Source organism: Sceloporus undulatus, chromosome 1 (genome assembly GCF_019175285.1).
Source record: "Sceloporus undulatus isolate JIND9_A2432 ecotype Alabama chromosome 1, SceUnd_v1.1, whole genome shotgun sequence".
NCBI lineage: Eukaryota > Metazoa > Chordata > Lepidosauria > Squamata > Phrynosomatidae > Sceloporus > Sceloporus undulatus.
Genome location: NC_056522.1, coordinates 261,681,023 through 261,708,464, shown reverse-complemented (window position 1 = coordinate 261,708,464; position 27,442 = coordinate 261,681,023). Strand labels below are relative to the sequence as shown.

Below are 27,442 nucleotides of genomic sequence, written 5' to 3'. Positions count from 1 at the left end.
TGCGAGACTGCCTCTTCTGGGCGGTCTGTAATGCGCCATAGTTATCTATGCTCCTTGGCTTTATACAGCAGCCTCTCTCCTGCCTTTATCCCCCCCCCCCCCCCCCCGTGACCATGGTTAAAACTGAACTTGTCACTTCATCTCCATACCCACAAAGTTTTGAATTTGAATTGAGACATTCTCACAAATGGCTTATATAGGTCTGTCTCTGGCTTCTCCATTCCAAATATGCATCTGGGGACGTAGGCCCAAGTACAGTATACCAAAATGCTACCAACTTCTCTCTTTCAGTTAGCCTCAAAGGCACTAGTCTATAAGACCCCTTTGCATAAAATGACAAATTCAAAGACATAGCCATGTTAGTCTGTAGAATCAGAATGTAGAGAGATCTTATAGCACCTTTGAGGCTAACAGAAAGAAAGAAAGAAAGAAGTTCCACTCCACCAAATGCACCTGAGGAAGTAGACTGAAGTCTATGAAAGCTTATGCTGACAATTTCTTTCTTTCAGTTAGTCTCAAAAGTACTACAAGATCTCTCTATGTACTAAAATGACGATGTTAGTCACAAGCTTACGGTACATTTTCTCGAGGTGTTGTGTTGTTTTGTGGAGGGATATCTATGCAGGCAGGCCGGTCTCCTTCTGGCCATGTGACACTGGGAACAAAGCATGCCAAAGTTGAGGAGATAAAATCTGAATTCCATTAGCAATACAAAAAGGTAAGTTCTTCTGTGTAGGATCCAAGATATTTCACCCTCACAAGATGCGGCAAAAAGTAGACTTGGGCTCTTAGAAATCTGACAGAGAACTTGTGTGTGTGTGTGTGTGTGTGTTAATAGAATACTATGAACCACATAACAGGAATGCCACATTTCTGTCTCCATTGACTTCCATCCAAAAGGAAAACAACTCTGGGTAGCAATGTTTGCACTCTGGGAGTTATCAGCTACTGTATTTGAAGGATCAAAATGTAAAAAGGGGGAGGGGGTATACAGTAACTGCATCTTCCTTTAAGCCATCATATTTATTAGATTGCATCCTTCTTTGTAACAAACTTCTGCCATGAACATTAAAACAATGGATAAATAATAATTTCAACACTTTTATGGGTCAAAGAGAAGATTTCCAACAATTTATTGTGGTAATTTCACCATCTGATTTTTAAAATAACATTATTTAGATTTAACTCTATTTTAAGCATTAGAATATATTTAAAGTATGATACTGAAAATTTCCTTTCATTCGCCCATTCAAAACTGTTGAAATACAGAGTATATGCAAAATAATAGTTTGGCTCACATATAAATGCAAAGTTCAATTCAATAATGGAACTCCATTACCATTCTGAGTCATGAGTCAAGTTTAAGGTCTTTCTATGCAGGCGAAGAAATTTCAGCTTGAATTATGAAGATATGGCTTTTAAACACTGGACTTTTAAATATTTCTAATATAGCAAGATAGTTTAAGGGTACTTGGTCTTCAGTTTAGCATTAACATTCACAACAGCTGAAAAAGGTCACACAATAAGATACTGTAAAAGGATTTTTTTTAAACAAAGGAAAAAGGATGTGGAAAAGGAACAGGAAAAGACAACTTTCATCTCATCTGGATCTCTGGTCAGACCTTTTGCCACATATATCCACATATAGACAGCACTGGGTTTCATAAAGACCAAACATTTCAAATGGTACAGAATCCAATAAGATGATCCTAACCTTTTAATCATAATGCAAAATTGTGAAATTTGTTGTTTTCTTTTCTTTTGTTGTTTTGTTATTCTATGTGCATTTACAATAAAATTATTTTAAAAAAAGGATCTGGAAAAGGTATGATGTGCAAGGGACTGCAAGATGGATGTGCAATTGGAAATGTCCTGATGTTTTTGGCTTACAGCTCCTATCAGCCTTAGGCTAAGCCATTATAGACAGTGAGGGGGAATTATGACAGTAGCAGTTTTTTTAAAAATCCCATCTTATTTTCAACTAACCTATACTGGGAGGGACACACTACAAAACATCTCTTAACAATGGTTAAGGGATGGTTGGCATAACTTTATATCATTAATGTTTCCTCACAGCTTCGTTTCCTCACAACCTAATGATTCTTAGCTTTGCAAGTACAGTAATTAAGATTTTGGCTGAAGTCATATTTGGAGAACAAAGCAAAGGGATGCCGTGCAAGATGAATCCTCATTCATACCAACTAAGCCTAAAGGACAGTAAGTACACTGATGAATGTAAACCCATGTGGCTAGGTTTGAGTCTCAGATGAAACTGTAAGTACAGTTTGATTTTATTGGATTCTAGAAAATATATTCAGGTCTGGGACACAGACAACCTATTTTATAAACCCACTTTCATTTTCATCCTTGAAAGTAAAAGCAATTTTTATTTTTTAAAAATATTCTAAAACTTGTTCTAGTTTAAGGTCAAGCTCAATATTATTGACAAATTGCAGGCACAGAACAAATAATTTAGGCGTGCACAGAAAAAATGTGTATCTCAGTACAGAACTGATTTTCATAGTAGTTGGAAATGATTAACGAATAGTTATATAACCTGCAAGAGAAAATAAGCTTTTACTAACAGATATTTTAATATTTGGCTCAGTTTGACACTGTTACATGTACGAAATGGGCAGATGATTCACAGACCTGAGTCTGTCTACATTTCCCCCTGCTGTATTAGGCAGGAATAACAAGATTGGATAATGAGAAAACAATGACAAAGATGAAGAAAATGAGTCTTCCCTTATTACCACCCATTTTCATGTTTTTTCCATCTATTTTCTCTGTCCTTGGTTGATTAAAAAAAGACAATTCTTCCCCCAAAAGTGCTAAAATGAAAAAAGATGAAGGCAACCTCTCTAGCTGTTGCAGTTGATATATGGGGTAAATATCACACAGAAAAATACATTTCGGACATTAGAAGATTGCAGATGGTAGGTCCACAGCATTTCAGCATCAGGTACAACTGTGTTCTTTGTAAAATGTCTAATGCCTTGACTGAAATACCTAAATGGATGGATGATAATAAGTTGAAGCAAAATACCCAAGAAGTCTTAGTAATGTGAATGTAGGGAGCTTGAAAGGACTTCAAAGAAAAGCAAGAACTTGCCATATCTGCTACATCATGTCCTTGTGCATATGAGTGCTTGGGTCATTAAAATAACCCAGCTATCCTTTGTGGTCTCTAGTTTTGGGATATTTATACCAAACAATGTAGTTGGGTGCCATGTTCAGCCCAAGGGCCATGCTTTCTCCATCCTTCTCTTAAAGATCATACACATGATATGAGCCTCCAAGATAACGTGGGATGGAGATCTTAAGAGGCAACATTATGGGTTTCTTTGGGGTCCCCCCCCCAAATAATGCCTGTATTAAAAATATTACAGTATTTGAAGTAATGACTTCAAAAGAAGGAAAAAGGAAAATATAAAAAGAAAAGTTACATCAAAATTAACATTCAAAGACACAACCCTGTTAGTCTGGATCTGTATGCAAAGGGTTTTTGTGGCACATTTAGAAATAACTGAGAGAAAGAAGTTGGTAGCATAAGCTTTTGTCGACTAGCAATCAATCCACACTGCAGAAATAATCAAGATTGACACCACATTAATTGCCATGGCTCGACGCAATGGAATTCTGGGAATTATAGTTTGTTGTGGCACCAGAACTCTCTGACAGCAAAGGCTAAATGTCATACAAAACTAAAATTCCCAGGATTCCATAGCATTGACCTATGGCAGTTAAAGTAATATCAAACTGGATTATTTTTGCAGTGTGTATGCAGCCTGAGTCTATAAATTTGTGCTATCAGCTTCTTCGTTCACTCATGATTAACACTGGTTATTGACAAAACATAAGGTGATATACAGAATTTGTAGGAGGCAACATTATGGGGATGGGGTTGCAAAGCACAAGAATATATGTATTTTTTAAAAAAAAATACAGCAGTGGCTCAAGTGGTTAAGACATTGACTGTTGATCAGCAGTTTGCCAGTTCAAGACTCAAGTGCCGCATGATGGAGTGAGCTTCCATTACTAGTCCCAACTTCTGCCAACCTAGCAGTTCGAAAGCATGCAAATAAATAATAATAATAATAATAATAATAATAATAAAATGTATTTATATCCCGCCCCTCTACAAGATGCAATTGGGGTGGATATAAATGCAAATAGATAGATAGGTACCACTTTGGTGGGAAGGTAAAGAGTGTTCTATACAGTCATACTAGCCACATGACCCACAAAGTCATCTTTGCTAACACTGGGTCTTTGGCTTAGTAACAGAGATGAACACTGCCTCCTACAACTGGACAAGATTTAACAATCACGTCAAAGGGGAATACCTTTACCTTTTTACCTTTATTGACAGAACACAGTACTTCCTTTCACTTTGTATAAGTGAAGTCTGTTGGCAATTTGGGATGCTGTACACATACTCTTTAGAAATCTGTTGGCAATATGGGATGTGCTGTATATTTTTTGAAGCAAGAGCCAGCATGGTGTAGTGCTTTGAGCATTGAACTACTACATTTGCTTAGCCAAGGAAACCCATTGAGTGCTCTTGGGCAAATCACATTCTTTCAGCCTCAGAGGAAGGCAAAGGCAAACTCCTCTGAACAAATCTTGCCAAGAAAACCCACGACAGAGTCCGCCTTAGGATCACCCTAAGTCAGAAACTACTTGAAGCCACAGAACAACAAATTACTCTTTATTTTATCAATCTATGTATAATCTAATTTTTGCAGTGTGGATGCAGCCTGTCATGAAGAATTACAGCATGTGTTCCTAATTAGTATATAATGGCGGTTTACAGACCGCCAAATAGTACGTATGCAATACATACTAGGGTTAGGAAGGGGCGGCACCCCCCTAACCCTAGTACGTATTGAATACGTACAAGATGGTGGCGCCCTGTTCATACGGGCGCCGCCATCTTTACGTACTGGACGCACAGCGCTACGTCGCAAACGCGACGGTAAAAGAAGCTCCATTTTGGAGCTGCTTTTTTCGGTCCGCGTGGGAGTTGGGCCGTCTGAAGGCTCCTGCTCCCCCGCGGACCTACTGGCGGCGGCGGCAGACCACCGCAAAGCGGCGGTCTGTACCCCGCCAAAATGAAGTTGCCAATCTTATATAAAATCATATATTTTTGTTCTAATTTTAGCAAATTTAAGGTTCAAAACAGACTGCAGAAATAATCCAGTTCAAGACTGTTTTAACTGCCCTGGCTCAGTGCTAGGAAATCTTGGGAATTGTGGCACCAGAGCTCTTTCACACAGAAGGCTAAATGTTTCCCAGAACTACAGTTCCCTGGATTCCCTAGCATTGAGCCAAGGGAGTTAAAGTGGTCTCAAACTGGATTATTTCTACAGTGTGTTTTGGATCTAAGTCTACATACCACTTTTTGTGCTTGGGTTATTTCTCAGAGCAAAGAATTAAAGAATTCAAATCTAGCTATGTTGTTGTTATTGTTAACTGCCCTTCAACTCATGGCAACCCTGTGGATGAGACATCCCCAAGACCCATGTCCTCAACCTCACTGCTCAGGCCTTGCAGGCCCATGCCTGGGTCCTCCCTGATCAAATCTAACCATCATCATCATCATCATCATCATCAAAAAAATAATAATTTTTATTTAAAAAGTAATCAATCCAACTGGAATGTTTCTCCAGTCATAATGATCCTTTGGTTATAACTGTGGTGATCTGCTCTAACCCTCCATCTTCAGTGGCACCAGCTGAAACCAGTGGTAAGATTTTGCTTCCAAATCTAAGGACTTTATCACATGTGAGGAATTTCTCTTAATTTCAAATGAAAAGAAAGCAGGGCCAGAACGCATTTACGTGAATTCGCTACTTCAGCGAATTTATGTGAATGCGAGTTGCGTTCGAACTGGCTTCCCATTGCTCAAAAATAGCATGCCATTGCCCGAATTTACGTGTGGTAGTCTATCACGCAATAACGTGAAACCTCATAATTGCACTCGGACTGACTTCCCGTTGCCTGAATTTGAGTGTGGTAGTCTATCATGCAATAATGTTAAACACCATGATTGCATTCGGATTGCCATTGGATTATACTTCCAATTTCCCTTGTCTGATCATTTTTTGAGGTTCCAGAGTGAGAAAGATAGAGGATTCTTATGAAAAAAATCTATCTGATCAAATTAATCTCTAGCCAAGATGCATTAACTGGGTCCTTTTCAATGAGACAGTTAGGATCTAGTTTCACTCACATTTTTATTTTCTATCTACTAAGACACTTGTCTGTTTCACCAAAAGATGGATATGTTTTCAAGTCATGACTGGACTTTTAATTTTTCAGAAGCTAAAACTGAACTTCTGTTTGTTTGTTTCTTTATCCCAGCAGCCTTGAAAAGAGTCCTCAGTGCAACCACCTCAGCAGCTCAGACAGCCTTCTTTGAATAACTGCAGCATCTTCCTCTGTTAGAATGGAATGCAGACTCAATAGCTTGAACATCCACTCACAGAATGCTTGTCAAAACTATCTAAAATGGAGCTGTGGCTGGCAGACAAATCTTTACCTTTTTGGGGAGAACAAGCCAAATAAATCTCACCTATGTCTAAAGGGGAAACAAAGGTGGACCTTCTAATCTGATACATTTCCAAAGCAATATCATGTAATTAATAGCTCCTCTACTGTGCCTTATTGTAGGACTTTATCATACTAGCCTGCTGTCCTGCTACAAACACACTAGTTTAACAATGGAAGTATACTGGTTTGGCATCATTTCTCATCACATTCACACAGCAGCCTTGTGCAGGGGGGCACAACAAACAGTCCCAGCTGCCAACAGCCTCAAAAATGTGTGCACAACAGCAGGTTTTGGGAAGCTGTTGGTGGCACAATTGCGGTGGGGGGGGGGCAGAATTATACTCACTCACACCATGTGACTGCCTGAGAAGTGGAACTGCAGCAGAAGGGACCTATTGTGCAAAGACAGTAAATGAATAGCAGCGAGACTGAGAGCCTATTGACAGGTTTTGCCCAACAACAAAAAGATGCACTAAAGGATGGAATGCAAAGTGGCAGCAGAATGGACATGATGTTGTGTGCTAAATACCAGGAAAATATACTTTTGTCCTGTTAAAATTTCACTTTTTAGATTCATGTGATAAACTGGTAGTCACCTAATGCAACAGTTCAGCATAGTGGCATATGTTCCATGAACATACTGCATATCCTCGATTATAAGTCGACCTAATGTATAACTCAAGGTCAGGTTTTGAGCCCAATTTTATGGATTTTGATATGACTCATGGATAAGTCAAGGGTAAAACTTAGGGGCATGCAACAAAAGGATGTAAAGCATGAAGCAAAGGAAACCGATGCCAAAGAACTTAGAATTTTGGCAGGCATTCTGTTCATGCTCACCCTAAAGGCCTAATGGATGAGAGAGTGAGTGGGTGGGTGTCAGTGCTTCCTTTAGGTGCTCCCAGCTTTTGCCTTTTATCACACTACTCAGAGAATGGAATGGTTCCTTTTTTTAAAAAAAATAAGAATTAAAGTACAGTACTTACATATGTATATATTTATATACAGGTACTTATGTAATTATATACACTGACCTGTAGATAAGTCAATCCAGTTTTTTTGGGTCAGTTTTTTTGACTAAAATTTCTAGACTAATACATGAGCATATTCAGTAATTCTGGCCTGGCTACATATCACTCATCCAAACTGAGAAGGCACCTTGTAATAGAAATGTATCACACAGAGTTGCTTTAACATCATGGCAATATATTCCTCCACAGAAGCAAAGAGAACGAAGAAGTATGAAAAGATACAAAGAGCAAAATGAAGAAAAACTCTCTTCTGAGTTTCTTCAGCATCTTAGTACAAATGGAACTGAGAGAAGGAAACTTGCAGGGGAGCAGTCAGAACAGATTTATCTGAGAGACAAGGAGTCATCTGGGATAGATCACCTTTCCCCAACAAAATCCAGCATTCATACAAGATGTAATTTGAATAGAAAACCTGGAAACTATTTTTCATGGGGAACAATCATAAAAAGGCAATCTATTGGGAAGTCAATCCAATCTGGGGAAATTACTAATTTGGATGCTAACACTACAAGTGCAAGTATCAGACTGTGCATTCTTCTGTCTGCACAACTAGACAGGTTATTATTGTGTGTGATAAAAAAAGGACTACTGTAATCATATTCTTGGCAAGCAGAATTGAGAGAATATTATGCAGCACCTTGTGAAAGAGTAGATGATCTAATTGATTTTATTCTGACAATGTAACTTGAAATAAAAATAGGAGGAATCCATAAAATGATGCCTAGAAATGCTATGTTGAGTACCTAATAGGAGAAGAGACTTTAATCTTCTACTCACCTGACAAAGATGAAATTTTTGTACCAAAGATTTGACAAGGAATCATCCAGTTTCAAATAATGGGTTAAAACCACATTATTTCAGTACTTTTGACAGGGATAAAGAAAATGAACACAGCTAATAATGGCAAAAAATAAAATCCTATTTGCTCCATTGTTCTCTTTTCATTTTAAAACAAAAATGTAAAAAGGAGTGACAGAAAACAGAAACTCACAGGAAAATAAATAGCTTTAGTTATGAAATTAAAAAACAGTATTTGTTAAACCAATGTGGAGTTTTACGCTCCTATTTATATGGTGTTTGGTGAACTACCTTGCTGGATTGTTTAGATTTTATACCTGTTGCCATTTCTCCTATATGATTCTTTAGAAAAAAAACCATACATTAAAACTTTAGCCCAAATATGAATTATGAAATTCTGTTTTTCTGCAGAGTTGCCATGGTTTATTATGTACTGGCACAGAGGCAAAGATGCCCTATCCTAAATACAGTACTGCACATTTAGGAACAAGCACATTATTTAAAAAGACACCCAATATTCCTAGTTTCCCCTCCTCCAAAGAAGAAAATTCATTCTGGACTGAATGCATGCATACAATAATAAGGCTGCTCTGTACCCAGTACAAGAAACAAATCCAGGGGCCAAAACAGACAGGTCAAATGCACCATGCTGGAGCCGATTTTAAGGTTAGGGACCACGCAGCAACTGCACGTGCAGCACAATAATGGTGGCGTCTTGTGTACATGGGCGTTGCCATTATGATGTAACGGACGCATAGCATCCATACGTTGCACCTTGCCAGTTATGTCACGAGTGCGCAATTGGTTTTTCCAGGTTCTTTTTACTCCAGAGTGATGGCACACGGTTTGGGCACTGCACCGTCCCTCCAGAGTAAAAACAGGCGCCTGCAGACCACCACAGAGGTCTGTACTAAGCACAAGTTATCATCTGCCTTAATAATAAAACTGGATGCCATAAATAATAATTAAAAAGTTTTAATTACTTCCCAGCTTTGAAATTTGAAGGTATTTCAAAGGAAGCCTGTACTGCTGAAGGTGAAGAGACACAAATGAGATTTTGAGAGGCTGAGAAAAATCCTCCCTGTGCCTGGGTGCAATAACAAATAAATAACAAATGTGATAACTGACAAGCCTGCGACTCTTAGGAAGGTGTCTAATAAAACTGATGATGATGATGAAGAAGAAGAAGAAAAGGAGGAGGAAGAGGAAAAAGAAGAAGAGGAAAAAGTTAGGAAGAGGAAGAAGAAAAGGAGGAGGAGGAGGAAGAAGAGAAAGATTAAGAGGAAGAAAAAGAACAGGAGGAAGAGGAGGAGGAAGAAGAAGAGTGTACATAAGTAAAATATTTTACTTGTAAATAAATAAATAGATATCAATGGGGGTGGGAATCCCCCCCTTCTCCCTCAACAAACAACAATGAACTTCTGAAGTTGCTGAGGGAAGAAGAAAACGAGGAAGAAGAAGGCGGGAGACCTCTCTCTCTCTCTCTGGGGTAATGAGAGGTAATTGGCCAGCCTGTTCTCCATCTCCAGCCTAATTCAATTGCTGTAATTTTATCTTATTGATATATTGTGAGCTTGTGTGTGTGTGTGTGTGTGTGTGTGCCCTTCCTAATGCCCTCCCACTCCCTGGGCGAGGAAGGGAAATGGCCAAAGGCTGGCTGGCTGGGGGCATGGAGGGAGGGGGGCGGCTCTTGCTTCTTCTCCCTGAGGGAGGGATGCCCCTCCAGCTCCATAAATAGCGGAGGGGAGGCAGGCGAGGTACCACTTTCACACACCCCTCTTCTCTTTCTTCCTGGCCAGACTCCATCCCTGCCTCAGCATCCCTGCCTCTGCTGGAGGAGGGAGCCATGCAGTGACTGGAGAGACCTGACAGAGAGGACAAGGAGGACTCTGCTCCCCAGCCCTTGGGCCAAACTTTGGAGAAGAAACTCTGCGCCCAGCCTTCACCCGCCTCTTCCTCCTCCTCCTCCTCCTTGGCAAGGTATTTCCTTTTTCCTCTTTTCCCTCCTTACTTACACGGGTTGCATCCGCACTGCAGAAAATAACCCGCTCCAACACCGCTTTAATTGCCCTGGCTCAGTGCAAGGGAATTGTCTGCAGCGAGATCTTGCAGCACCTTTGAGATTAACTGAATAAAAAGAAGTCTTTGACAGCATGAGCTTTCTTAGGCTTCAGCCTGCTTCCTCAGTGGAAGCCAGGCACAGACATATATACACAGAAATATATGTGTCTTTGCCTGGCTTCCACTCCACTAAATGCATCTGAGGAACTAGACTGAAGTCTATGAAAGCTCATGCTGCCAACTTCTTTCTTTCAGTGAGTCTCAGAGGTGCCACAGGATCTCTCTAAGTACTGATTCTACAGACTAACATGGCTATGTCTTTGATGTACTCTACTTCTTCAGGTGCTTTGGGGAATTCTGGTTTGCTTTTGGCACCAGAGCTCTCTCTGACTTTTAGGAGTTTGTCACACGGTGCAAAAACAGAGGTTTAAACTGGAAAAAGCCTGCAAATGGTCTCACGAAACTACAGTTTCCAGAATTCCCTAGCATTGAGCCATGGTAGTTAAAGCAGTCTCAAACTGGATTACTTCTGCAATGCAGATATACTCATATCTATCGATCTATCTATCTATCTATAGTCTCCTCTTCCTTTTCCTCTTCCTCCACTTTTCCCACCGTTGGCCACAACTTTTTGGAAAGTGGACAATTTTCCAGCAGGCAGTGTGCGCACTGCAGAACTAATGCCTGTTTGATATCGCTTTAACTGCCCTGGCTCTATGCTGTGGAAGCCGGGGATTTGTAGTTTTTCCATAGCACCCCACCGCTTTCTGACTTAGAAATAATCCCATTTGATTCCACTGATTCAAGGTGAGCCAGGAGTCCTCCTTTTCCAGGACACACCTGGTCAACCTGCCACTGATCAGTATGCCAAGGGTTTTAGTAGCCCATTTGGGAATAGCTGAAAGAAGTTGGCAGCAGAAGCTTTTACAGTCTAACAGAGAATCCGCACTGCTGAAATAATCCAGGTTGACACTGCTTTAACTTCCATAGTTCAGTGCTATGGCATTCTGGGAATTGCAGTTTGTTGTGGTACCAGACCTCACTGACAGAGAAGGCTCAATGTCTCACAAAACCAGACTTCCATAGTATTGAGCCATGGCAGTAAAAGTGGCTTCAAACTTCATTCATTCATTCATTTCATTTATTATCGCAAATAGCCAGCATATAATGATGTCAAACTGGATTATTTCTGCAGTGTGGATGCAGCCAGGGAAGGCTAATGTCTCACAAAACTACAGTTCCCAGGATTCCATAGAACTGAGCCACAGCAGTTAAGGTGATATCAGACTGGATTATTTCTGCAATGTGGATGCAGCTCAAGACTTGTTTGGAATGCCATCAAAACCCTGGTGCTTGTTGAATTTTATATTATGCTCTCATGCCTATCAGCATCACCCATGGTAAAAAGAAAGTCCTGAGAGAGGCTGGTCTCTGCTCTGAGTGTTTTTCTCCCCCTAAAATTAGATAACCCAGGTAGGTGAGGCAGCATTGGGATTAAATGGGTTTTGGTCTTTTTTTCAGATGCAGAGGTGTAGTAGCCTCCTGTTTGTCTCCTTAATCTTCTGCTTTGCCCTATCGGAGACGTTCGGGCTGGTCTTATCTGTAAGTATACAAATTATTTTCAAGCTATTCAAGGTCTCACTTTCCCCCTCTCCCTTTGGACACAAATGACCAACCTATAGCAAAATGTGTTTTTGACAAAGAGGGGTGTCTGGTTGTTGGAATGCATCTTGCAGTTTTCAAGAAGAAAACTCCACATTTGCAAATATATTATTTTACTCAGCTGGGGTGCCAAACAAATAGTTTGCTGTAGAAGAGCAAGGGGAACATCCAAGGAAATGGTGACGGTGTAAATCTTTTGCCAGTTTGACACCAAGCGAAAATTAAAATGCTTGCTATTAATGAATTCAAGAAGACAGACACAAATAGGGACTATAAGGGAAACGAACAAAGACATTTAAGAATCAGTTAAAGGTTTTCCATCTGGAACAACATAATTTCATAGTGTCGTTTATACAGTTTTGTTGTATATATAGAAATATTGTCTTTGTATGGCTTTATATGTGTCTTTTTTAATTGCAAGTATGTGTTGTTGAATAATTTTTTAAAATTAAAATGCTTGCTATTGAGATGTTAATTAAATAGAGCTTGGGAAAGTTGTTTCTGAGGCTGTAACTGGTCATGTTGCCTCGAGGATCCTGGGAGCTGTGATCCTAAAAATTTACTTTTCCAAGCTTGGCTATTTAATGTTGAGACTGGTCTTGATTCTTAAACATGTTTAGTCTCTGGAAATATTTAGATTTCATTTCTACTGAAATCAAAGAAGCCACTTCTGAGTAGCTTGAAACAACAAAGAATAATGCAATTAAAAAAATATGTTACTTCTAATTTATTCAGCCATATAATGTACAAATTGTCATGAAAATTCAGCTTTACAGTTCATTTTATACTGTTAACTTTGCAAACTATATGATTAGTCAATGTTGTTGTTGCATGCCTTCAAGTCATTTAAGACTTATGGTGAGTCGACCCTAAGGCAAACCTATCATGGGATTCTTGGGAAGATTTGTTTGGGGGGGGGGTTGCAATGACCTTTCTGTGAGGATGAGAGAGTGTGACTTGCTCAAGGATCACCCAGTGGGTTTTGATAACTGAGTGGGGATTCAAACCCAGTTCTCCAGAGTCAGTCCAGTGCCCAAACCATTATACATGCTGGCTCTCAGCTAGTAGATATAATACACTTATCTTCTTCACGTTTGTTGTTGTTATGTGCCTTCAAGTCATTTCTGACTTATCAAGATTCCAAGGTGAACCTATCACAGGCTTTCCTTGGCAATGTTCTTCAGAGGCAGTTTGTCATTGCCATCCCCTGAGGCTGAGAGACTGTGACTTGCCCAGTGTCACCCAGTGGATTTTGTGGCTGAGTGGGGATTTGAATTCTGTTCTGTCATAGTGCAATGCTCAAACCACTACACAGTGCTGGCCTTTTCAAGTAAAGAGGGCAACATTTGGAAAAGGGGTTTTTTTTTTTTTAGTTTTTTTTTTGGTCTGTTACTTTCAACACGCTCCAAACAACATGAAAAAAGTCCATATCAATTGCAGAATTTTGGGACTTGTAGTCCAAAAAGTAACTTTCCTAAACAATTAAATAGCTTGGATTAGAAGTAGAGAAGGATTGGAAATGACATATATAACCCGAATCTTATAAATGTGTAGTGTGAAAATATTTTATTTCCCAAACTGCTGTTTATGCCTTTTAAAATTATCCTGCATATACAATAATAATCTTTCATACTTTTCCCTTTTGTAAGGCTAAAGAGAAAAGAGGATGGACCATGAATAGTGCTGGTTATCTGCTTGGTCCACGTAAGTTCACTTTTTTTGTATTATTGAATCTGAAATAACAGAGAATTAGTAGCCTGAGGTTTGCAAAGTTCTTAGATACAGGCTGGAGTGCTCTAGAAATGCCTAATGATACATATAATATCTCATACTAACTCTTAGTCTCATCTGTGGAGGATGGAAAGTACTAAATCACTGTTACTGATCTCTCATATTTATTTTAACCTACTTAAAGTGGAGAACTCTGAAAGAACAATTATTCTATTACCACACTTGAATTCTGAGAGTAAACCAATTTCATCTGTAACCTCATCTTTCAATTCTAAAGCCACGCCATGCACAGATACATTAAACATGTTTATCAACTTTCCTGGAATCATTCATTATATTTCATATACAAGAAAAAAAGGGGGCTTTTTTCTGCTTCAATGCTAATCTGTTTCTATCTTCATGTGCTTTGCTTCTCCTACTGATAGTAGATCATGTGTTTTAGAATGTACTTATTTAGGATGTTAATGGTGCTATCAAGAGATTACTTTTGAGGACACTGACTTTTTCATAGCATGAATTAGAAGGTCCTCAAATGTAACAGTGCTATGTTGCACATTATGAAGTTAGTGAAGAAAACACATGAATACTTAAAGAGGGAGACACCCATAAGACAATTGTGACTATAGTTCAAATTCTCCTAACTGTAGTTCAGTAAAATTCAATACTGAGTCCCACTGAAACTATTGGTATAAGGACTTTTGCTAGATTGTGCTCTTGGTTATTGTTTTATATTGGCATATCGTACCTAACTATGGGGAAAAAATTTGCTGTCTTTGACCAAGACATTTAAAATTTTGATAAAGAAAAAGATAAAGTGACCTGTAAAAGAGGCAAAAAGTACATTTGAAAAGCCTACTCTTAGGTTAACACAAGATTTTATGAAAGCATTTTTCTCTGATGTTGATATCATTGATTCAATAGCATCTAGAAAACATTTCCAAAGGTTATTGCATTCCTGTCTTCCACCAAGTGTTATTCAATTTTGTGACATGCTAGTTTGGAGTAATTTTTAGCAGTCCTTTCAGGTATGAACCGCTGGAGTTCAACTGTCTCTGGTTTAGAAGTGTAGCCTGTGATACACTATAACTCTGCCTGTCTCCATTACCTAGTGATCCCTTCTGCAATTTCCAGTTGTAAATACAATTTTCCTGTTATGAGGCTCCTTTGGTTGAAATTCCAGCAACTTTTGCAAGGAGTTGCTCAAATTTATGGTATTCCTCCCAGAACTCCCCGCTTTTAAATTATAGCTCAACTTCCAACAGAGGTGAAAGAAGAAAGCCATTTTACTTACAAATATTTAAGGTATGCACTCTGTACATTTTCATTTAAGTTTAGCGTAGCACAGAACTGTTTTTATACCAGGATGGGGTATAGACATGAACTTGACAAACCTTTCTCCCTTTCCCCTCTACAAGCAGTTGCCTCCAAATTCAATAATCAAATGAGAAGGGATGAATAGGGGAAAGCTCTTTCATCTTCCCATCAACCTCATGGAAGAGCAAGACCAGAAATAACATAGTCAGTTTTGCAGAGAAATGGCCTGGCAACTTTTTCAGGCAAATCCTCCTAGCAGTTCTGGCTTCTGTGAACTCTGCTTAAAGAGACCATGGAGATTATCATACATAGATGGGATAAGGATGGAATTGCTCCACCATCCTTATCACATCCATGACAGCGATCACTCAAAAAGCTTTCAGATTGTAGTACTGATCCTGTCATTGAATCAGCATTGCATTAATGTGAACTCGCATTAATGCAAAATGCCAGGCAATACTACTTCAGTGACAGGACAATGGCAGGATCTGCTTGACATCATCTGAAAGTCTTTCACACAGTCGCTGTCAATTGCACTTTCTGGATGGGATAATGTCTGGATAAGCATGACGCCATCTGAAAGTCCTTCCCACGATCTCAGGGGAAGGACAGGACAGGGACAGGAGAAGATGGGACCATGATGTCTGGGACATTCCCCATGTGATAATCTCCTGTGACTTCTTCTTTCTGTGGAACAATAGAAGCAATTCCAGAAGGAGTGGCTCTTTGCAGAGAAAAAGATGACAGATTGATGTTCCCAGAGCAGCAGTTTGTTAAAAGTGGAGTCCTGGATGAGATACCCTCAGTTTCCTACACAGAAAACAAGGTTTCTGTGCAAAGATACCATGTGTTTTTCTCTGCACAATAATTCCTCTGCAACATTTTGGGACATTCAGATACTAAGAGAATACTACACTATAGGCAGCAAACTACCATAATTATGTCCCCTTTCATGTGAGGATGAAATAGTCAAGAATTTATATTAGTACCACACACTACTTTTTTGTTGTCATCTGAAAGCAGAGCTCAGAAAAAGCTACTTTTTGAACTTCTTAGCCAGCACTGAGGAATTCTTTCTGGGGTACTTATGAGAAATCTTCAATTGTGGCTGGAAACGCTGGTGATGGAGGAAACTAACCCTCTGTCCTAAGTGGTTGTCCTGTCAATGAATCTAGATGCATTTGGCGCTTCCTGCATATACAGTATAATATTTCATGAATGACCCAATATATTGCAATGAATTCTGAAGTGGAATATAATTGAAAGGACAGTCTTTAGTGGTTTTTAAAAATTATTACTGCCTCAAACACTGTAGTTCAGGTTACCAATAAGTAAACATCATAATAGACTTCTCCACATATACATCCTTTAGTACACTGCAACTGTTCAATTTTACAACTAAATTGTACTTATTTAGATAAAAATATTTTCAGAGAGTTAAATCTCTCATATTTCCTTTGTTGCCTCTTATACATATTAAAGATGTGTTCAGAACTTCTGTTCAGTATTTTAGTTATGACAGTCATACATTGTAGAAATAATGTTAAAGGCCCAATGGGTAGAGCCCTTGCTTACAAAGATCAAAGCAAATATATTTTTAAAGAACACCCAAATAAATTTGTTTTGAATGTTTTATATTTCCGTATGTGTTACTTCAAATGGACCATCACTGAAGAGACTGTCTGGACAACAAAATCTCCAAATCATGCTAAGGAGTTCTACTTATCGAATTCCATTTTCTTTAAGGGTGGATAATAGCCATCGTCTGTTTCAGGTCGTATTGAACAGCTCCTCAAGGAAATGCCCAGTGCAAGGGGGAGAGAAGAGCCACCTGGGGAATGTAAGATGGCTTTTGGAGGTTATTCATGTAAACTAACTGCAGTTTACTGTCAAAGCAAACTATCTGACAACTTGCTCCTTAAATTCAAAGGAACAACAGCACTACACCATTTTCTGAATTGGACACAACGGGCCCAGAACTGCACTTTTGTGCATCCAAGTAAAACAAACTCACCCTTTAAACCCAAGGCTTTTTAGGAATGGACAAACAAGGTGTTGCACAGGGGATGCTTTTATTTAATTAAGGCCAAATAACTCAGTTCCCCCATTTGGCTGAGCCAGCTTGTAAGTGGTCAGGATCCCTTAAAACAACTGTACCAGTACAGCATCATACAATGTAAATTTGTGCTGTTGCTGTTGCTGTTGCAGGTGTACACCAGTCAGACACATTGGTTTACAGGTGGTGTGAAAGTTTAAGTGAAATGGTATTTTTCTGGTGTTGTTGGTGCGTTCACTGTGCATCATTTCATCACAAGTGTCCATTATGTTCTTGTTAAAACAGAAATCTTTTTTTTTGCTTAGTGTCATGACATATATGAATCTCACAGTATTCTAAGGTATATAAGAGTAAGAAATCTCCCCACTCTCTCCTTTTATTAACAGATGCAATAGACAGAGTTTTTAATGACAAGAATGGTTTAGCTGGTAAACGTGACATACAGCCCGAAGAAAATATAAAAACAGGTAAGAAAAAATCTCCTTTTAATACCTTTACAGTGTTCCTCACCTCAGCCCATGAGAAGAGGTAGGTAAGAAATAAATACTATCATTGTCGTCATCATCATCATCATTGAGCTGAAGGAAGCAGCTTACTCAGGCATCCACTGCTGGTATTTATGCTAAAGCAGTCATGAGAGCTCCTCTGGATGTTGTTCCTAAATTCTTTCTTTCTTTCTTTCTTTCTTTCTTTTGGGGAACAGAGGTGTTTTTGCCACATGCTCTGCCTTGCCCCACCAAAAATTGATTGTTAACTCAAATGTGGCAGAGAAAGACAGTGTTTCATCACCAGTACTGAAGTAAGGCTGAATTGCCAAATTAATAATCTTCTGTACATAAGAGGGATCTTGTTTTGCACCCAAAGAAGCAAAATATCTTGGGCCACTTGGCTATAAAACTGTTACTTTTGTAGGTCACTTGCTGTTTGGACCTGGTTGTTCAGTTTTTATATGTCTATCATATGTCATAGATCCAGTGTCAAACTGATGTGGCTTCTGGAGATTTTCAAATGGGCCACCTTAATTTAGATGAGTGGAATTAGAGGAATCCCCACTTAGCCATAAAAATGCATTGGGTGACCTTGGGCAAGTCACATTCTCTCAGCCTCAGAGAAGGGCATTGGCAACCCCCCCCTCTGAAAAAATATTGCCAAGAAAACCCCATGATGGGCTCACCTTGGGGTTGCCGTAAGCCAGAAATGACTTGAAGGCACATAACAACACTTTTAATGCTATTTCTCTTTTTTTTTTTTTTCCCTTTCCCAGCCTTGTTTATAGTGCTTAGTTCTCATAACTTTTGGTATGTTCTGGTCACTAAGAATGTAATGAATATTTATGATAGTTAGAAGGCAATTATGCCTAGACGTTTAACACAGGGTTTTTGTTGTTGTTGTTGTTGTTGTTGAAATACAAATCTTACCAAAAGAGCCTCATGATTTTTAAGCCATGGTTTTAAAATGCAATTTTTATTCTTTAGTTACAAATAATTCTTGTTTCCAAGAATTATTTTCCCCTTGTAGAAAACCTAAAATTAAGGAGATCTAATTTTGCAGACAATGTGTTTCATTTGGTGTTGCAAAATGTATAAGCATGGGCTACATCGAGTGCTGTGAGAATAGATAACAGTGCAACAGAGGAGAGTGCAACAGGACCTCTTCTCTACCCCTGTCACCACTCAGATCTGCTCCAGCTGTTCCCCAATCTCCTGGAGCATTTGTGGAGGACAGCACTAGAACAGTGACTCCAGCCAACCAGCATTTGTTTTGCTAACTTTGGCACGGGACAGACCGCATGGCATCCATCTGGAGGAAAAAGAACCCGGAAAAACAGTTTCTTCTTTTGCTGCTGGGCGGATGTAACGAGTGCATCAATGTCACAATGGTGGCGCCCATATGGATGGGATGACGCCATTATAGTGCCGCCGCGTCATACTAGGGTTAGGGACTGTGCAGTTACCATGCGGTCCCTAACCCTAAAATCCATGCCAGCATGGCACAAAAGGGCTGTCTGTACCGTGCCTTTGTGTCTTTTGGTGGATGGATACCAATGGGTCAGATCAGCTACAGTAGAATCCCATTCTTTCCCAGCTCAATCTTTCTTGCATTATTTCCTGAAGACCAGCTGTTGCAGCCTGATATCAAAAGTCTGTATTTTTCCAATCCTCCTTAATCATCCTCCCAATGCCAAAGCTACTTTAAAAACCCAACCTTCCAAATAGAAAGAGGACAGGAGGGGCTGAGCAGGCATAAAAAGACTTTAGCAAAGAAAAGAAAAGAAAAGAACTGCTTTGTCATAGGCTTTGTCATAGGCATGCCTTTACTAAGATGGAGAAGCACAAGGTATTTCTTATTTCAGAGGAAGACATTAGCAAAACCACCTTGGAATATTCCTTGTTTAAAAAACCCCTATGAAATTCATGGGGTTGCAATAAGTTGAAAGGCAACATGAAGACTCTGTGTATAATTATTATATACTAGCTGTACCCAGCCACGCATTGCTGTGGCTCAGTCTGTTTAAATAGAAAAGAAAGAAAAGAGAAAGCACACATTTCTGAAATATTTAATTTCACAATGCTTGTGGGTTTACAGTATTTTTTGTTGTTCCATTGTCTGTATAGATTTAGAGATTGTTTGGTTTGCCGACTCTGGAACACGCAACATATAATTGTCCATGTGAGAAGCAATCCATGACTAGATCTAAACCGCAAAATTCTAAAGATTGTCCCTGAGCTTTGTTGATGGTGATTGCAAACACCAATCTAACTGGGAATTGCAATCTTTTAAATTGAAAGAGCATATCCGTTGGAATCATAGGAATAAGAGGAATGAAGACATCTTTCCCTTTGAAAGGTCCTGTCAAGATTGTTGCTTCAATGACATCACTTATTAATTTTTTTACTGCAAGTTGTATGCTGTTGGAAAGCTTTGGCTGGTTGATATTGCACAGCATGATAATTGGAACGGCGATTTTCAATTGCAGTACATGTGGTGGCATCCCTGGCAGATCGAGTGACTTAAAAAATTATGTTGGATAAATAACCGTTTCATCTGCTTCCACAACAGTATCAACGGACTTGTATGTGATGGCCTCACTTTGAATGTTCGACTGAATAATATTGTTAAGTTCATAGATGTCTTTGTTCTTGGCCGCAAGAATAGCTCGCTCACTCAGCAAATCGTGACTCTTATAATTGGTTTGAATATTGGGAAATACTTTTTTAACCAATTCTTCTTTTGACGTCACTAAATTGCAGAAGTTATGAGGCAATGAAATTTGTCCTGAGGTCACATCAACTGGCATCTTTCCGTTCCAATTTCCAGCAATTGATGTGAGAATATTTCAGCTGATCAATCATTTTGCAGGTGGTCATGCATATTTGTAGTTAATTGGCACTGTTTTTCAAAAAAATAAACACATTTTTTACCTGTCACAGGTGTGACATCTATATAATAGCAGATATATAAAACATAGTAGGTATATAAAAACATAGCTGGTATATAAAAACATGCATGTATTCAAATGGAACATTATGTCAAAATTTCAAAGCAAACGGTGAAGAACTTTCGGAGATGTAAGATTTTGAACAAATGAATATTTACATTTTTATTTATATTGATGAGTAATATATGCATATATTGAATTATTTTATAATCCAATAAAAATTAGTGGCTTCTCCTCTCCCTGTTGTCCTTGTGCCAGCTGAGGAAGAACTTATTGCTCAGATGGGCTTTTGGCATGTGACAGGATGGTTGCTGAGAAATGTCTTTTAATGAGGTTGTTTTGTTTCTCTCCATCTTTGGTGTGGTTTTAAATGGATTTAAAATTCTTTAATTCAGTGGTTGATTTAACAAGATAATCTGTTTAACTGTGTTTTAATATTTTTTAAAAATTGTATTTTTAGCTGTGCCTGTTTTTTTTAAAAAAATCATGTTGTGTGATGTCTTGAGTCCAGTTTTTACAGAAGGGTGGAATATAAAATAAGTAGACAAATCAATTTATCTGATACATTTACAAACATTTTATGACAGATCCTCAGTTCTACTAAGATGTCTTAAGCAGTTTGTTAGAGCAGTAGGCCAACTTCTTTTTGTAAGAAATGACACCACTGCTGCTGAAAGGTATCAAAACACTGTTGCTGAAAGGTTTTATTGCTGTAGACTTATCTTTAACACATCTAGTCTTCTGATTTTTTTCTTCCCTCTCCACTTAAATCTTGATATATGCTTTTACTCTATGATCTTCTCCCTACCTTCCTATTTTCCTGTGTTAACCAAAAATTCAGTAATACTGTATGAATATTTTGCAGGTTCTTTTGGAAGACCACTGATCGATGCCAATATTATGCATACAATAATTGAATTTTTGACTTACTTACGTCTCAAAGGTAAACAGTAATTTCTTTTTCACTTGAAACAAGTAGTTTTCTTAATAACTTGGACTATCTGACCACTTGTGTCTTGCTTAGATCACTCCCTCCAGCAGTGACCTCAAGAGGGAGGTATCTGCATGCCAGAGGGTCGCAGAAACATATAACATACTTAGGAAAAAAACAAATGGGGAAAAATCTTCCCAAATAGCCCAGTGAAGACTGAATGAAGATAGAAAAGTGAGGGAAGGGCAGGACATACCCTGAGATGGCATAGCGTTCTGACTGGCATACAGAGCACTCTACGCTACAGTTTTTTTTTTTTGCAGCTGCCATTTATTTATTTATTTATTCATTCATTCATAGATAGATAGATAGATAGACAGAGTAGATAAATTTGTCTGATAGTTCTGACAGTCAAGACTTACATTGCTGTCCTCTGTGTTGAGAAACAAGTCCCACTGAGTTCAGGAAGACATACTTCTAGGTAGATGTGTAGCGGAATGAAATGTGATTGCAAACATTTCTATGTGAGCACAGTTTAAGTTAAGGAAAGTGTATATTCACATGGCAGTGCATTCTTTGTAGGATCATGGTGAGGGACAAAATGAGGGCATTGTTTTCTCAAATAAGAATTCTCCCTTCCCAAATGAAATTTTTCTTCAGTCCTCAAATTACTACACTGCAGGGCATGAAACATTGAAAATCATAGAATCATAGAGTTGGAAGAGACCGCATCCCTGACAGATGGCCATCCAGCCTCCGTTTGAAGACCTCCAAGGAGGGAGACTCCACTACACTCTGAGGGAGTGTGTTCCACTGTCAAACAGCCCTTACTGTCAGGAAGTTCCTCCTAATGTTGAGGTGGAATCTCTTTTCCTGAAGCTTGCATCCATTGTTCCGGGTCCTGTTCTCTAGAGCAGCAGAAAACAAGCTTGCTCCCTCCTCAATATGACATCCCTTCAAATATTTAAACAGGGCTATCATATCACCTCTTAACCTTCTTTTCTCCAGGCTAAACATACCCAGCTCCCTAAGGCGTTCCTCATAGGGCATGGTTTCCAGACCCTTCACCATTTTAGTCGCTCTCCTTTGGACACACTCCAGTTTCTCAATGTTCTTTTTGAATTGTGGCGCCCAGAACTGGACACAAAATTTCAGGTGGGGCCTGACCAGAGCAGAATATAGTGGCACTATTACTTTCCTTGATCTAGACACTATACTTCTATTGATGCAGCCTAAAATTGCATTGGCCTTGTTAGCTGCCGCACTGTTGACTCATGTTCAACTTGTGGTCTACTTGGACTCCTAGATCCCTTTCACATGTTGTCTCCTTAAGCCAGGTGTCCCCCATCCTATATCTGTGCATTTCATTTTTTCGCCCTAAGTGCAGTACCTTACATTTCTCCTTGTTGAAGTTCATTTTGTTAGCTGTGGCCCAGCTTTCTAGTCTATTCAGGTCATTTTGAATTTTGATCCTGTCCTCTGGAGTATTTGTCAGGGATGATGGGAGTTGTGGCTCTTCACCTGGCCTGGAACTCACCACCTGGTTGTGCACCACGCTGACCAGTTTTGGCCAGTTGTTATATCTTTGCAAGAGTTGCAGAGAACAGGCTGAAGACCCTGACAAACTCTCCAAGCCTTCTCACTCTTGCTTCCACAGAAGTCTTCACCCTTCTTCACCAGGGTCCTGCTGGTTCTTGTAGCTTCACCCAAGACACCAGACAACTCAGTAGTCTTATATAAAAGATCTACTTTATTCTACTATATACACAGCTCCAAACAATACTCAACTCCTCACTCTCCAATACACTCTACAACCACTACTACAACTCCTACTACAACCCACAAAATGCATTGGGATGTATAGTCCTTATTATAGCCAAATCATGGCACCACCTACTGTTGTCTGTTTCCACCCAGTAGGCGTGTACATCATTCCCATTGGTTCTCCTTGTTCATCCCACAATTAATGATTTCATCATCTCAGCCTTGACCACTTAACAATTGTCAGGTGTGTCCAATTATTTACTTTGCAATTCTTGTCCTTGGCACTCAGGACTTGTTAATTGTCTTACCATTCACACCTGTGTGGTTCTCAATTGGCTTCTGCTGAGTCACTCTGACTCTCACATACAAATTTTTATTTCACTTACTGTATGTCCCATGTTGCTTTTTCCTTAACAGTATTAGCTATTCCTCCTAATTTGGTGTCATCTGCAAATTTGATAAGTGTTCCCCCAATTTTTTCCTCCAAGTCATTGATAAAGATGTCGAATAGCACTGGGCCCAGGACAGAGCCCTGTGGGACCCCACTGGTCACTTCTCTCCAAGATGAAAAGGAGCCATTGCTGAGCACCCTTTGGGTTCATCCAGTCAACCAATTACAAATCCACATAACAGTTGCCTTGTCTAGCCCACATTTTACAAGCTTGTTTGCAAGAATGTCATGGGGAACTTTGTCAAAGGCCCTACTGAAATCAAGATATATTATATCCACAGTATTTCCTTCATCTAACAATCTGGTAACTTTATCAAAGAATGAGATAAGATTTGTCTGGCATGACTTCTTTCTCTGAAACCTGTGTTGACTTTTTGTGATTATGGCACTGCTTTCTAGATGTTCACAGACTCTCTTTTTAATGATCTGCTCCAGAATCTTTCCTAGTATTGATGTCAGACTAACTGGACAATAATTGTTTGGATCCTCTTTCTTCCCCTTTTTGAAGATGGGGACAACGTTTGCCCTCCTCCAGTCTGCTGGGACTTCTGTTCTCCAGGAGTTTTTAAAGATTATTGCCAATGGCTCCAATATTACATTTGCCAGTTCTTTAAATACCCTTGGATGTAGTTAATCTGGTCCTAGAGACTTAAATTCATTTAGGTTAAACAGGTATTCCCAGCTAGAACTCTTATATTTGTTATGTTCACATTCCTGTATGCCCCTTTTCTTTGTATGCCTAAACAGATTCTAAATTCTTCTCAAACATCTTAAAACAGTGTATTACAGTACTTCAACAATTTCTAAATACTCAACTGAAGTTTTAAGTTGCAGCAACTAAGTTACAGCAACTAGGGAACTAGAGAAAAAATCATTGCAGGGCAGAATCCTCATCAGGGAGCAATTTCCTTATCCCTCTTCCCATATCTACACTCCAGTCATGGCTGGTATATTTTTGAATTGCCCTCATGGGTGTGATATATTGCATCCACCAATCGTGGCTCATGGACTCAGCTAAAATGAAAGGGAAGCATTCCCTCCATAGATGCCCATTCCACCCACCAGAGCCATAGTTGTATGGTCATCAGGAGACTGGCATAGATCTCTCCCTGCCTCGTCTGGTATCCATGCACAGCAGAATGGAGGCCATTAATTCCAGTGAAACACCTATGCACACAGTTATATCTCCACTTTAGGCTGCATGCACAATGTATTGATCTTTAGAGTACAAATATGAACGAACTCCTATCCATGCTAATGGCCAAAGAATACTGCAAAGATGTGTGTGCACCCAGAAGAAGCTAGCAAGAAGAAATGAAAAGAGTCCTTGTGTGTGAGAGAAGTTGGTCTACTTAGGATATTGGTTGAGGTCTTCTTGGTTGTTCTACCCTGTGCCTGAAGTTGTGCTCCCAAAAACTCTGGGTGGTTTGGAGACTGGGGATTTTAATCTTCTGACCCTTCACATGTAATCACTACCAGACGTATGGTGAGCTAGGATGTGGGACAGGGTCAAATTGGCTTTGGCACTCTGATTCTGGAACCCTAACTTTCCCAAAAATGGCCTGGTTGTCTCCCTCAATTATTACTTTTTAGTGGACAGTAATAACCTTGTTATTCCACCAAGGTTTTGATTTTACTTCTTCCTTACATGCTGTTTATTCTCTGGCTCTCTGCTTTCAGTTTTTGCACTGCATGATTTTAATGTTGTAAGCAGTCTTGAAGGTCCAAAGGCGGGATACAAACAATGAATAGTTATTTATAACTAATAAATATGACACTTGAAGCTTTGATCATGACCCTGGTAAATATCCCTTCAGGATCTTAAAATATTACTTGATGCTTTTGTGTCAATAATTGAGGGGAAAACTATAGTTAGTTTAAAAAATACACACTCTTTTCCAAGAATGAATAATAGCCTCCTAATTATATGAGGGAAATTGCAGGTGAGAGAAATTGGTTTTTCTGAATTCCAAAATTTCTTCAGGTTTCTTCATGTGATTTTTTTCCCTGAAATGTGTGATGCATATAATATGCGTATAAAATTATTAGTACAATGAGGGACTAATAACAGCAAGATGAAAGGCAGGCCAGTAATTGCAAGCCTGGTACCAATGCTGTGAAGCATTCTTTGAGTCAAAGCCAGGGCAATCTGCAAAATATGTTTTCTCAATAAGGCATTAGCATCATATAAACTGATATACCATTAGGCTGTTCGTGGTGGGGTTATTTTGAAGTAGTATACAGGAAGAAAAACATATTCAGTCTTTGTCCTATCATTTAGATAGAGCTTGGAGAAGTTAGGTTATTGTGGTACAAGTCCCAGTACCACAGAGCCAGTGAACTAGCAGCCATGTTGGCTATGGGATGTTGGGAGTTGTTGGTTAAAAATGAACTTTCTAGGTTTTGTATAATATAAGCCTTGAGCAATGTCTACACTCATGCATATTTGCAAGAAACAGGCTGGGAAAGTTAGCCACAAAATATGACCATATATGTTTTTTCTTGATTTTCTAGGGAAGATATGACAGAGTATGTTTTTCTTAGTAAATAACTTAATATCAAAATGATTATTATTATTATTATCACTGCTGTTGTTGATATTGTTATTACTATTATATTAATTATTTTGAAACAAATGGTTTGTTCTTGCATTTATTGCTGAGCTTCTATGTTTCCACTATATGTCTGTTTGTATACACATACATTTATTTTTTAAACTTTGTTTTTGCAGAAGCTGGGGCTCTTGATAACATACCTACAACAGTTTCTTCAGAAGAGACAGATCAATCTTGAAAGTGAATGTATATACCCTGTGTTATAAATTAAGATATCTAATCAAAGCTTTGAACAAGACAAAATGATATTTATTGTTTACATTTATCTTATACACTGCTACTTGTGGTCACATTCCTTTTGTCTGTTTTCCCCTAGTAATGTAATATTGTAAGATTTTTTTTTGCTTGATAAAACAAATTTAGATAAATGACAAAATAAATAAAAAATAGCAGCTGCATCTTGTTTCACTTTTACTGGAACAATTGAAAGCTTATGTACAAAGCTAGAACAAGGGTGCTACTACTCTCTTACAAAAGGGGTGATAGGGAAATTCATCTCCTTTGACCCAGAAGACACATTTCTGAATTTAAAACAAAGGCACACGTGTAATTAAGTGGGGAGGGGGGAGGAAGGTGACAGACCCTGAAGATTGTCAAATAATTCATATAACCCCCTGGAATCTATTCCCAAAACCCTTCAACAGAATCTGCTTTGAACAGCAACTGACTTCTAGAAATTGTTTTCAGCCATAAACCTATTAATTATAGCGACAGGTAGCTGGCTGGCATCCTGATAGTATGTACTTTTTTCCTTTCTTTCTTCTTCTTCTTCTTCTTCTTCTTCTTCTTCTTCTTCTTCTTCTTCTTCTTCTTCTTTTTGTTATGGTGGATGGAAAAAATGAGATCTATCTGCTACATCCCTCCTTCAGCTGCCAACCTGTTTGCAGGTAGGGCACCTTTCCTCACAGCCATTCAGTGGTCAGGGGAAGATGGGGTCAGCAGGCTCAGTTATTGCTGCCAGCTGGAGAAAGGAACATGCATCCTCTTGAACCTTCCATGGCTCCTCCAAAGGTCCAGGAAGATGATGCTTT

The 27,442-nt window shown here is 39.0% G+C and overlaps 2 protein-coding genes and 1 long non-coding RNA gene across 4 annotated transcripts in view; 2 read left to right on the top strand and 1 right to left on the bottom strand.

Annotated features, from left to right (window-relative positions):
* Window positions 1–27,442, bottom strand: part of LOC121926322 (sodium/hydrogen exchanger 10-like) — a 587,624-nt gene that overhangs the window by 140,427 nt on the left and 419,755 nt on the right. The window lies entirely within an intron of this gene.
* LOC121924426 lies at window positions 539–8,750 on the top strand. The gene is made up of 3 exons (XR_006102593.1): window positions 539–718; window positions 2,077–2,217; window positions 6,370–8,750. It is a non-coding gene; the product is annotated as an uncharacterized LOC121924426 (long non-coding RNA).
* On the top strand, window positions 10,167–26,743 carry GAL (galanin and GMAP prepropeptide). 2 transcript variants are annotated; one of them, XM_042455857.1, is made up of 7 exons: window positions 10,167–10,367; window positions 11,970–12,050; window positions 13,760–13,814; window positions 16,930–16,995; window positions 17,598–17,678; window positions 21,516–21,593; window positions 26,528–26,743. In XM_042455857.1, exons 2-7 carry the CDS (start codon window positions 11,970–11,972, stop codon window positions 26,587–26,589), a joined length of 423 nt encoding a protein of 140 aa, XP_042311791.1. In that variant the 5' UTR covers window positions 10,167–10,367; the 3' UTR covers window positions 26,590–26,743. The 2 variants fall into 2 exon arrangements, with proteins under 2 accessions (XP_042311791.1, XP_042311801.1); XM_042455867.1 differs by lacking the exon at window positions 16,930–16,995.